Consider the following 12,672-nt stretch of genomic DNA (forward strand, 5'->3'; position numbering starts at 1 on the left):
GGCAAGAGAGAATAGGTGAATGGAGGGCAAAAACAAAGCAGCAACCATCCTGCTCCACCAGCATAGCCTGAATTTGTCCAGTGGTCCCTAAGCAGACACATAGGGATGGAAACTGAAGAGAAATACTGTGTGAGGATTTGGGGCTTTGAATAAGAAGGCACAGGAGTGGGAAGGCACATTGGGACATCCTGACAAAGAGCAATGAGGTCTGGAAGAGCTGGAGCTTTGAGCTTTCCAAAGAGCAGGAGACTGAAAGGCCAGGGGAGGGGGAGTGAGCACCCTGATCTCAAGAAAGGGAGTCCCAATGGGATGAGAATGGCACCTGGCAGCCTGGAGGCTGCCCCGTGCCCATGGAAGGAGGGGAGATGGAGAGTGTTGATGGGGAGATGGATGAGTGTTGAGGTCACTGTGAGCTGTCACATTGGGAACAGCCATTTGGTTGGTGGCCTTCTGAACTTGCTCCTTCCACCTCCCTGAAACCTCCCCACCTCACCTGCAGCCACTGGGGCTTCTTTGCTGTTTTTCTGAAAGTTTGAGCAGAGCTAGTTCCAGCTATTCTCTTTGGTTTAAGAGCAAAATGCCACAAAAACATCATTTCTATGACTTTTGGCATTGGTATTTTGGAGAGTTTTTTATGTTTAAAAATGACAATGTCAATTACTCTGCTTGTGTTCCTACCATAGTGGCAATGGAGGCCTGAGTACCTGCTCAGTGTTTCTGGCCCCTCTCAGGCTGCAGGAGGGTGGCTGATGGCACTAGAAGGCACCAGAAGGATGTCACAGGTGTCCCTGGAGGGTTCCAAGTGGAGAAGCTTTGTGGGTTTCTCTCAGGGTTGTGGTATTTTGAGGCACTCTGGCGGGAATTTGTGCACGCTGAAAATTCTACCTTAGCATAAAAACCTGATAGCAGAGGAGCTCTGGCTGCACTGGGATGTGCCACATGGAAATCCCCACGTGGCAGCAGATAATAAATGAGGTGCTTTTTAAAGCTCGCACATCACAGCGCAGCAAGAGCTGATGCCTTAAAATAAATTGATTGTAAGTGGTTTCCAGTACAAACTTCCAACAGCCTCCACTTGAATGAAAGGCAGAGAGCTAAAGGGAAGGATTTCAAAGGCACAAAAGGCTTCATGCCCATGGAGCAGGGAGTCAGGGGCCTGCCAGGATGCAGGCTGCATTTTGGGTTTTCAGGGATGCCCTCCTGCATCTCACAGGAGCTTCTATGCTGTTGGTACCATTTGGGAACCACAGGGGAGAGCCACTCCTTGAACTTCTTCTCATCTTCAAGTGGAACTTATTTGTCCAAAATACACAAGGATAATGATAAGGAAGGATTTATTTTTTTTCTTTGAGGACTCTGTCTGCTGAGACCTGGCCAGGCAAATTCTTCCTTCTCCTGCCCTAGTGACAAGCTGTATCACTTCCTTTTTTTTTTTCCTTTATTTTTAAAAAACCCTGTTTCTCCAAGCTCTAAGTAAAATTGATTTTTAAGTGCAAGTATCTTTTATAATTGCTGCTGAAATGCCTTGTGGTTATTGTAATGAATTTTGAACTGTGACAAGTCCTTCTTGATGATCGTAGCAGGAGGTCCACAGGATATTAGGGAGCACCGTTTGTTTGAATGTTTGGAGTGTATTTGGGAGGAGATGGGGCTGGAGCAGTGAGTGAGATGGTGATTAACACACTGACCCTTCCAACACTGCAGAAGCTGAGCCTGTCCTGGGACTTCATGCCAGAAGGGATCATCTCCAAAAAGCCTTTGTGGGATCCATGTCCTTCCAGTCACCCATCCCATGGGAGCCACAGCACACTGGCATGGGGGGAAAGGAGGTGGAAGGAGCCATGGGCAGCACTGTCTCCTCCTGCACAGCTTGGTGAATTGCCTGCTGTCACATTTCCCAGCTCTGACCTTCCAGCAAATGCATCTTGACCTGAGTTATTTCTGGTCATCTGAAACTTCATTGTGCAGCAAGCAGCTGCTTTTCACCCAGCAGGAGAGTCCCCAAGCCCTTGCAGTATGGCAGAGCTCTGGCAGATGCTCTGCACTGTGCCAGGATGCTGTGTTAGTGCCCAGTAGCTCACCTGCCCTGTCCCTGCTGCTGTCTCCCAGCCCACAGCAGGACCCTGGCAAAGCAGGCAAGGACAAGAGCTGTGGGTAGCTGCACCTACCAGGCTTTTATCCTGGCAGCCCACCACCAAGGGGCTTAGATTGGGACAGATTTGTTCCACCCACAACCAAAACCAGCTCTGGAGCCACATTTCTCAGGTGGTTTGTATCCATCACACCTCTGGGATGCTGCTGACATGCCCCAGCTCTTCAGCACCTCCTGGGAGGCAGCCACCAATATTCCACCTCCATCCCAAGACACACTTTTTTCCTTGACAGCCAATATTGTAGACTTTTTCTAGTCTGACTGCTGTGGAAATTGTAGGACCTTCCATCAGGAACAGACTGGGCTTTCTGTGCCTTGCTCATCTTGTGAGCTGGTGCTCCAGAAAAGAGCAAGATGTGTCAAATGAGCACCATTTAGAGTTGCTGGGCACAGACAGCTTGGAGAACTGTGCTGCCACAGGGCACCTGAATACTCCTGCTTGGCTCTCCTCTGACTGATTGTTGGGATCTCAGAGCAGAGTTCCCTGCTTTTCTCTCCATCCATTACAGAAGATGCAAAAGGCAACCATAACTGCAAATAGCATGGCAAAGGGGATGGAGGAAAAGGATTTTTCTCATATCCTGAGCAGAGCAGTCAAGTGTGTCTGGTTTGTTTTCCCAAGGGACCACCTGCATCCCAAAGCTGGACAGCAGCACATTCCAGCAGGACTTGAGCATGATGATATTTAGCAGTGCTTTAAACTTAGTGTTTAAAGTCATCTCTAATGCAAGAGCAAAGTTTGCTGCCATATGTCCAGGGAGAAAGGCAGGAGGTTGCATGATGAGGCAATGTTAGTGTGGCCAAATGCTCCTTCTGCTGACTCCACTCAGAGCAAAGGGACAGTGAGGGAGGCCAAGCCTGCCTGCACCTGTTCCTGGCCTCATCTCCCCATCCTGCCTCCCACGGCTCTGTCCCTGCTGATGGAGCAGGGACAGATCCTGCACCCTGCTGGGAGCCTCCTCCCCCAGGAGGGATAGGGCAGGAGCCAAGGAGGGGCTGAGCAGCTGAGCTGAGCTTTTGCTATTGCTGGTCCCCAGGGCAAGTGTCCCTTTGGGTTTACAGGGCACAGTGCTCCTGCCATCCTCCTCCCCTCCTGGGTGAGGGAGCAGGGGCAGAGCTGCTCTCTGCTTGGGATTTTGGAAAGCAAGTACCCATCCTCATGGAGCACAGGAGCTCCAGGAGCAGGATAACAGAGAGAGGCTTTTCTGCAAGGGGAGAAGAGCTGGGCAGAGCACCAGGCAGAGCTCATGCCACAGGACACCTGGCTCTCTGCACTGCCCTTTTGCCCTTGGTGCTTTGCTCTTTGTGGGAAGTTAAGCCCTTCTGCAGACCTCAGCAATATTTTGGGGTAGGAAGAAAACCCTGAGCAACAATGCTATCCCTTTCCTCACCATCTCTGCAAAGACATTGGTACCATGGATGTTGGGATGTTGGGATTCTTGGGATGTTTCACTTCTCCCCTCCCTGTAGTTGTTGGGATGGTGTTGGTGTTTCCTATTGGTAAAAACTGTGGCCCTGGAGAAGAAGGAGAGATGAGAAATGCTGACACTGGAACCAGAGGCACGTGCTGCTGGCCTGCAGAGCCATGAGTTACTGAGGTGCTCAGTAAAATGATGGAAGTTGTGGCTCTGGGGCTCATCCCAGGCCCCCAGTGCCAGATGCTGACTGTGCCACTGCCCAGATGGGGTCTGCAGCAGCTCTGCTCTGGTTTAGCTCCAGGTTTGTACATGTCACCTCAATGCTGGCAGGGCTGGCTCTGCAGAGGTGTCCCTGCTCCCTGCCCTGCCAGACCCCAGCAATGAACACCAGCTGGTACAGAACCAAGGTCTGGGAACCCTTGGAGGATTTACCATGAGCTCTTTGCTAGTCCCTGGGGCTGTATTTGCCTTCCCATGGGCAGGAGAATGTTAGCAGCCAGCTAACATCCTCCCTCATGCACAGGCTGGATGGGCTCTATCCATCCCTCTCTTTCCTCACAGCCAAGGGAGTTATTGACAAACAAGTTAGTGCTTTGAAAGAAAAATGCCACAGCATATTTGAAGCTGCCTCCATGATCAATACTGAGCCGTGGCTGAGCCTGCTGCTGACTGGATTTCAGATGATGGCTGTGGGGGTAATAAGAGCCCTGGGATCAACTGTCTCAGAGATTATTACAGGATGAGATGCTTCACTGCTTTACAGTGTTTACTCAAGATTTATATTCCCTATGTGTACATAAGGGGGTTGTTGTCTTTTGTCACTGGTTGATCATTTTTTGACGGGGATGTGCACGCTGTTGGTAGGGTTTGCTCAGGAGTGAATTCCATGAACAGGGAGAGCCCATGCTGAGGATGAGAGGGAGAGCTGGGGTGGAGGCACCCTGGAGCTGGTGGCTGGAGATGGGACCATGGGAAAGTGCCCTCTGCCCTGCTGCATGCAGGCAGAAAGGATGGAGACATGGAGCATGTGGAATGGGCTTTTGCCTTTCCAGATGCTCTGCAACAGCAGCTGAGGCTTCAGGATGCCCTGTCCATGGAAGAAGGCTTGTGCCATCCTCATTCCTTCATTATGGAGGAGGAAGAGCTGAAAACCAGCTCCTGGGGGATGTTCCTGCCTGGGGCTTGGGTTCCTCGGCTTTGCCACGTGTGCTTGATTTCACCTTATTGCCTTAACCTTCCACTGGCATTTTCCTGCCTTGGGAGGAGGGCTGGAAGGTGTGATGCTGTGTGGCACTCCCCAGCCTGGCAGCACAGGGCTGTTTGAATCTCCAGCAGAGATCTCCCCTCCCAGCTGTGCTGGCTGTGAGGTAAATGCCCTTCAGAGCCCTGTGCAGGATGATCAGGGTGATAAGAGTCTGCCTGAGGGTGTTAAATGAAGGCTTAGCAGGAGCCTCTCCCCCGGAGCAAACATCCCTAGGCACACACAGCTGCTGTGTGATGGGCATGGCTGGGGCTGCCACACCAGTTGTGGGGAGAAGCCAGGAACATCATCCCAGACTGCCTGAGGAGCATCCCCCAGCATCCACATGGGCTTGGGGCACCTGTGTGGAGGCTTGGGCACACAGCTGCTGTTACACAGGGCTGCTCAGTCTCCTTCTGCAGAGTGTTTGCTGTAATCCTGTTTTATAAATCTAGCCTTGGTCTTTGGCCTTGCTGGGCTCTGCTCTGCTGCTTCCCAAGTTAAGCCCACTGATCTGACTGAGGCAGGAGCAGCCAGGGCATGCTTATTGCCATGGTGGGGCTGGGAGAAGAGATTTACTAAATCATTGGACCAGTTTCTTTGGAAAGAGTCTGTATAAAAATATCAGAGCAAGGCAGGATAGCCCCAAGTGTGATGGGGGAGAAGGGGTGGTAAGGAGGAGGTGAGCACCACCCTTGGGTGTCTGCTCCATCAGAGACACTCCTCCTGCATGCTGGCCCCTCAGGCAATGGGGATGCCAACAGCAGGGGTGGTCCCCTCCACTAGGGAGGAGGTCGTGGTCCTTGCCTGTGCCAGGTCTGGTGCTCCAAGCATTCCCTACACTCCCAGCAGCTTCAGGGCATCAGACCCCAGAAGGTGCTGCTGAGGGTGAGCCCACATGGGTGTGCTGTGCTCAGGGTGGGGAGAGTGAGCAAAGCCAGGGGGAAGCAGCAGCTCTGTGTCTGGAGTTGCCATCCCCTGGGCAGACAGATGGTCACCCAGCTTGTTGCCCCTCTCCTTTCCTTCCCATCTTTTGGGAGGGAGGGTGTGTGCCCAGCCATGCCACCTTTGCTGCCAGCTGCCCATCCCAAGGCTGTGGTGTCCCCGAGGGTCCCTAATCCCAGGTGAGCTGGTGTGTGAGCAGGGAGCTCCTGATGGATCTGCCCTGGTGAGCAGCCAGGCAGGGAGGAGCTCCATGTGGAATACAAATGAGTCTGGGGCACAATAAGCACATGCAGCACCTTCCTCCACACACCCTGCTGTCGGGATCTCCAGACACCAATCCCTTGCAAATCTCCTGCTGGCCTTTCATGACCTTCAGAGCTGTTTCAATTCAGTGTTTTCAGCCTCTAAATCTCCTGTCCTTAGCCCTGGGTGACTTCTGGGGAAAGATCCATGCTCCTTAAAGTGCCAGGGCAGTCTCTGCACCACAGCCTGCTGGAAATCTGCAGCTACTTCACACCCATGCTATATTTTTGGTAATTCCTCTATTTTTTTATTGCTGTTTGAACCCCACAGTTAACCACCCCAGGTCTGAAACCTGGAGAGGTTTTGGTGACTGCCCTGTACCCTGCCAGGCTCTCCAGAGCACTGCCTGCCTCCTGGGCATCTCACAGTCCCTGCACGCAGCACACCTTGAGCTGGTCTGATTGATCTGTAACACTTGAAAAATAATGGTTTAATCATTATAAAGGATTAGAAATAATCCTTGAGCTGTATCGATCACAATAACATTATTCATGATGAACTCATTTGGCATTAATGGGCACGTCCTGCAGAGTGTGGCTTCAGGCAGACCTGTCACCTTCCCTGGGGAGCCATCAGTGGGGTTTGTGGGAGCAGCAGCAAACCCTGCCCTAACAAACAACTCCAGCTCCTGCTGTCCCAGAGGGGGAACCCATTGTTATTGGCACAGTTTTGGAGGGTCCTGAATCCAGCAATCACCCATCCTGTTCATGACAGCAGCCCAACTGGGCAGGGGCTGGATGGGCTCCCTTGAGCCCAGGGATGTGACAGGATGGGGCTGCTCCCAGGGGAGCCCCACATGGCATCACTCTGGGTCTGTGCCCCACAGAGGATCCCCTGTGGCAGAGGAGGGATGGCTGCCTGCCTGCTTGGCCCTTCTCTCCTGCTCATGGGACTGAAATGTCTTTAGAGACAAAAATGCTCCAGGAGCAACAGCTGGAGGGCTCTGGGGGCACTTCTGGGTGAATATCCAGTGGTGGCCAGGAGCCTGCACAGCCCCCTGCTGTGGCTGTGCCATCCTGCTGTGGGCTCTCCCATTCCTGCAACGTGCTATTTATCAAACAAGAACATCTGGATTTCCTTTTTTTTTTTGTTTTTTTAAACCAAAATCGTGTCTGGTTTGACTTTGACAAATTGACATTTTCCAGAGGAAAAATATCTTCTGTTGAGGTGTCGTTCCTGGGTGTAGCCGTCCCTCACTGCACCATTTGCAACCCTCCAGGCACTTTGCACAAGGAGATGAATAGTTAAAGATGTCCATAAATCTTACCCCAGCCCATAATAAACAAACACACTCTTATCAAGTATAGAAAAATGCATATTTCATCACCGCTGCCTTAAACGCGTCTCAGAATAAATGCCTGTCTTTAATCAGCCATCTCAATATATAAACAGAGCACAAAAGCTTCGGGGGGATGAGGTACAGAATTGGGACACGGATTTTCTAAGCAGCTCTTGGGGGCAGGGATGTGGCTGTGCAGGTGAGACCATGAGAAACTGCCCTTAAAATTGGTATCACTTGGCTTTTCTGCCCAGCCACGTGTTGTTTCTCATTCCCTTCTGCCTGTCACTGGAGCCATAAGGATTTTGGTTTAATGTTCAGCTGATAGCTGATCTTTCCCCTTGGATGCTGGCCACTGAAAGCAAGCACTTTGATTTGGAAATCAAGATTAAGAGAAAGAGAAAAGATTAAACAGGAAAGTTTCGACCAGTACGTGCTGAGATTATGCAGTGATGGATTCGTGTTTCCCTGCATCTGATAAGAATAAGCTGCATTTTCAGGCTGGGGAGGGCCAGATCTCTGATGTCTTTCACCTTTCTTCTGAGTGCCTGTGTTTTGCCAGGCTCACAGAAATACCGCCTCTGTTGCCACAGCCCTGCTCCAGCCACCCTGCCAGGGCTAGGGCTGCCACTCTTCTGCATGGGCAATGGGGACACTGTGGCACCTGGGGGCTTCCTTTCCCCTGAGCATCCATTTGGAAGGGCTGAGACATTTTGCATCCCTGTGTGCTGATGGGAGTGCTGGAGAAACTGGTGACAGTGGGGACAGCAGCTGTGACCTGTGGCTGTGCCCAGGGCTCTTATGTGTGTGTGCTCTTATAGCTGGACACAGTTCAGGCCCTGGGGAAGTAATTTCCCAGGGATATTTCTAGACTTCACTACTGCCCCTGTGGGCTCCCACCAGCCTGCCACATCCCTGATGAGCAAAGGAGTGCTTTTTAATCCTGGGATTTGTGGCTCATGGCGTGGAAGTCATGTGTGTGCTGGCAATCCTGTGTTTATTATATGAATCTCTGGGTGATTTGAGGTTGTTATTTAGCCCAAGATGTCACCACATTGTCCATGCTCCTTCCTTCTCCCATCCAATTCAGTGTCTGAAAACACCTCTCTCCCCGTGCTCTGGCTGCCAGCACCACTTGCATGGAGCAGAGCATGTCCATCCCCCTCTAGGGAAATCCAGCTGCAGGGAAATGAGGAGCAGGCAAGGCAGGAGCCTGTGCTGAAGGTACATCTCTGCTTGGCTGTGTCCCACTAACTCTCTAGGGAGCCCTCTAGGACTGCAGCAGCCTCGAAAGCCTCATGGCCTGTCAGCCCCATACAGATTGGCCCCTGGAGCTGAGAGCTGGCAGTGTGTATTCCCAGGAGCCTTGTACAGCTGATGGCTGCTGGGGAGCAGCCTGTGCTGAGTACAGCATGGCCAGACATCAACCCCTGCCCCTGTTAGCAGTGAGTGTCCCACACACGGGGGTCTGGTCAGGCTCTGTGAGCTGGCCAGGACACTGGGCTGTCTCCCACTGGATTTTGGTGCTGATCAGGTTTTACAGCCCTGGCAGGTAGCTCCAAGGTGGCTGCCCACAAACCTGGCCGCCTGGCGCTGGTGGAAAACATGCTTGTTTTGCTCTTGGCTTAATTTTCTTAGTGCTGCAGAGAGGATTCTGTAGAAAGCCTGGAGCTCTTGCCCTGTGTATCCCCTTTGATTCCACAAAAGGCCAGGCTGCAGCTTCTTCCAGGCACTGCAGTACCCCAGGGGCTGCCCAGTCTGCAGCCCTGCCCTGCTGCACCCTCTGTGCTGGTGAGGGGTCTCATGGCTGAGCATCCAGTGAGGGTGTCCTGGTGCTGAGCATCACCCCATCCTGCTTCTGGCAAATCCCTGTTCCTCTGGTTACCCCAGTGTGGGCATGGCTTTGCAAAGGGATTAAATCTGGGTGGGCAGCACAGGGCGCCTCTGGACCCCAGCAGTGGGGCATTTTGAGGGGGTTTTGAGGCGTTTTTGAAGAGTCTGCCCTGCTCTGGGGGCTGTCAGTACAGAGACCTGGGTTCAGCCCTTCCCCTATGCATCACAAGCCTGCCCTGCTCCTGCTCCTGCTCCTGCTCCTGCTCCTGCTCCTGCTCCTGCTCCTGCTCCTGCTCCTGCTCCTGCTGCTGCTCCAGGAAAGGCAGGAGCAAGCAGGAAACACTGCTCCCTGTTCCTGGAACACGCTCCCAAGCTGCTGCCCACAGTGCCTGACCCTTGCCAGTGCAGCAGAGGGGTGGCAGGGTGCTGCAGGAGCCCCCAAACAGGGATGCTGGGTGTTGGGGCAGCATCCCAATGCTCCTGGGCTGGTGTGGGTAATTCCTGGTCCTCTCGCTTTCCCCAGGCTCATTTCTCCTCTCCCACTTGTTTTGCAGAGACTGGCCAACGCGGCAGAGAAGTTCCAGAAGGCTCACCACTGGCAGGACAACATCCGGGTAAGCTCTGTGCGCAGCCAGCTCCTTCCTCTGCTGTGACAGTGGCACAGGGGTCACTGTCCCATCCCTCCTTGTCCCTGTCCCCGTCGGGAGTGGCCGCTCCCGCACCGCCTGTCTCCGCTAATGAGTGCAAATGGAGCGCTGGTGAGCTCGCCTGCAGCCTCACACACCGCCAGGAGGTGAAGGTCGAGCTGGCAGCTGGGCTCAGGGCGGTGGATGAGAGACCCCGGCTCTCCCCATCCCTGGCAGCCGCCGGTGCCCGCACGAGGTGACAGCAGCGGTGGCTCATGTGTGGCACATGCCAGCAGCTGCGGTGGGGGCTGCTCCTGGGGAAGGAGCAATCTGGGCTGGGAGAGGGAAGACGCGGGTTTAATGATTGCATTTGACTTTGTAATTCTGGCGGTGATAGCACTCAGCGGGAACCTGAAGGATTCTGTCTGGAAATGCTCTCAAATTATAACCATAATACAAAAGGAAGGAAAGATTGTTTTTCTCCCAGTGCGAATGGAGTCTGCGATAAAAAATACTCCTGAGCCACCCAGCCCCTTCCTCTTGGGCAGGGCTGCATCCTGCCCAGCCCTGAGCAACCCCTGCATCCTCTGAGGGGACAGCCTGGGGACAGCCCCACTGCCAGGCAGTGCTGCTGTGCTTGGGGGGTATTTCACACTCTGAGCTGCTGCTGCTCACACTGACCTTCCTGCCATAGCTGATGGGCACCAGGGTCTGCTGTGGAGAGGAAGAGGTGGGAGGAGCAAAAGAGAAGGCAAGGGGTTGACCTGCTTGGCTTTCATTTGCCCTGTGGCCAGTGTGGAGTGGACACTGGTGGCTGATTCTCTCCCACGGGTTCCCTAGGGGCAGGATGAGCTCATAGAGGTGTTCCTGTCTGCATGAGAGCACTGGTGAATTGCTGTCATCTCTTCCCAAGAGGCAGTGGAGAGGAGGTGAAGAGGAAAATGAGATTTAGTGCAGGCACCTGCTGATGCCAATGCCTGTGCCACACCAGGACTTTGGCTCTGGCTCCCAAGCAAAGCTCAGAGAAGTACAGGGCAAGCTTTGGGCATCTTCATCCCTAGTGTTCACCCAGTCTCATGTGTCCTCTGGGATCAGGAAACATATCCTTGAAGCTTGACTGTGGGTACCCCAGGGAGACTGTGGCTGCCCTATGCACCCCAGGGTTGGATGCCTTGTGACCAGGGCATGTGCAGGGCAGGCAGAGGTGACACAAGGTCACTGCATTTTGTAGCAGTGCTTGGGGCTTTTGCTCAGCCTCTGGAATGCAGGGATGGGCTCCTGCTGCAGGGGCTCTTTGCAGCCCCAAAGAGCTCCTTCTCCAGCCAGACCTGGCTGCCTTCCACTGCCATGGAAATAACAGCAGGACACAAAACATGCTGGGAAAGGCTATAGCACTGGGGAGCTCTTGGCTCATTTTGCCATTCACAGCACAAACCTTTCAGAAATCCACTTTCATAGAAAAAAAATATTTTTAATAGCACTGTTTGCAACCACTTAATCAAGGTAATTAGGAGCAAGTCACCCAGAAACAATGTGCAGCGATGCGTCACCGCGGAGCTTGGTGCAGCTTTATCAGGACAGCCCAGGCCTGGCTGGGACACTTGATGGACTGGTCCAGCTCTGTGCACAGTCCCCAGGGTGCTGGGCTTCAGCCCTGCCTGCCTCCATCCTGCCTGCAACAGCTCAGCTCCCGAGCAGAGCAGAGAGATGAAGGGGCTTTGTCGGGGTTGAGGCTCCTTTTTCTGCCATTCATCCACGAAATGTCCGGGCGCAGTCAGCCCCGTGTGCCAGCAGCTCTGCCCCGGCTCTGCAGCTGCCCCCAGCTTGTCCCGGTGCTTGCTGCAGGCAGGGAAGGCGGCAGCACAGCGTCGCAGCCCCTCCTCTCTGCCTTCCCACCCAGCAGCTCGTTCCTCCCGGCTGCAGCTCTCCCCTCTCCTGCCAGCGTGTCGCATCCTAACCCCGAGCCGGAGTCGCTGACAGATTGTGGCGAGCTCGGTTATTTTTGTGTTTCCATCCAAAGGCGCCGGCAGATGCTGAGTGTTTGCGCTGCATTAGTGCTAATGGCAGCCCCATTAAACCTCACTGCAGATGGGTTGCTATGGAAGTCGAGGGGAAAATGAAGCAGGAGCAAGAGCCTGAGCGGCTGGGAGCTGCTGCCAGCAATCACTCACGATCCATCTCTACGGGGAAAGTTCCTTTTTCCTTGCTGTTTTCTGGTGTTTCCAGCTACATGCCAGCCATGCTGGCCTTTCTGGACCTGAGTTCAGCCTCCCACCTCAGAAGGGAGCAAACTGCTTCCCTGTTCCCTAAACAATCCCTTCATCCTCTCCTGCTTCATCCCTGCTCCTCCCTCTTGTCTACCAGCTGTGCCAAGCTGGGGCTGTGTCCCCAAATCAATTCTGGACATCAGACCATTTTCCTTGGTCAAAAGCAGCCTTTGCCCCAAGGTTAGCCATACTCTGAGCACCCTCATGAGTTTCCTCGAGCTTGTTTTACTTCAAGGCTAGGTGGCAGCTCAGTGAGAATCTTCTGGCCTACAGGCTTCCATTCAGAGGTCCACTGGGATAGTCTGGCTCCACTCCATGCAGAGCCATGAGAGTTTGTCTTTCAGGGCACATCAGGGCTGTCCTCCTGCTCTGGATGTGCCCAGTCCTATCCCCCAGCTGTGGCTGTGGGTCTGAGTTCACCCTGTGCTGACCATCCCCAGCAGTAAACAGCGGTGCTCTGACCCCAGCCCACCCTGCAATGCAGTTTGCAGGTTCCCATCCTCTGTTTGCTGCCCTACTTGAACAAGGGATCTGTAGAAATACCTATAAAAATGCAGAAAGGTCATGTTGCTGTTTTGCTGCCATCCTTTGTATCCATCCTCGCTGATG

General features: G+C 53.4%; 1 protein-coding gene across 2 annotated transcripts in view; it reads left to right on the plus strand.

The window, feature by feature from the left end:
• The window catches only part of CACNA2D2 (calcium voltage-gated channel auxiliary subunit alpha2delta 2), a 208,119-nt gene that overhangs the window by 156,357 nt on the left and 39,090 nt on the right, over positions 1-12,672 (plus strand). For both annotated transcript variants that reach the window (XM_079317260.1, XM_079317261.1), the window contains exon 4: positions 9,725-9,784. In XM_079317260.1, coding sequence (XP_079173386.1) covers positions 9,725-9,784 — 60 coding nt within the window. The remainder of the gene's footprint in view (positions 1-9,724; positions 9,785-12,672) is intronic.

Source organism: Erithacus rubecula, assembly GCF_903797595.1.
Source record: "Erithacus rubecula genome assembly, chromosome: 13".
Classification (NCBI taxonomy): Eukaryota; Metazoa; Chordata; class Aves; order Passeriformes; family Muscicapidae; genus Erithacus; species Erithacus rubecula.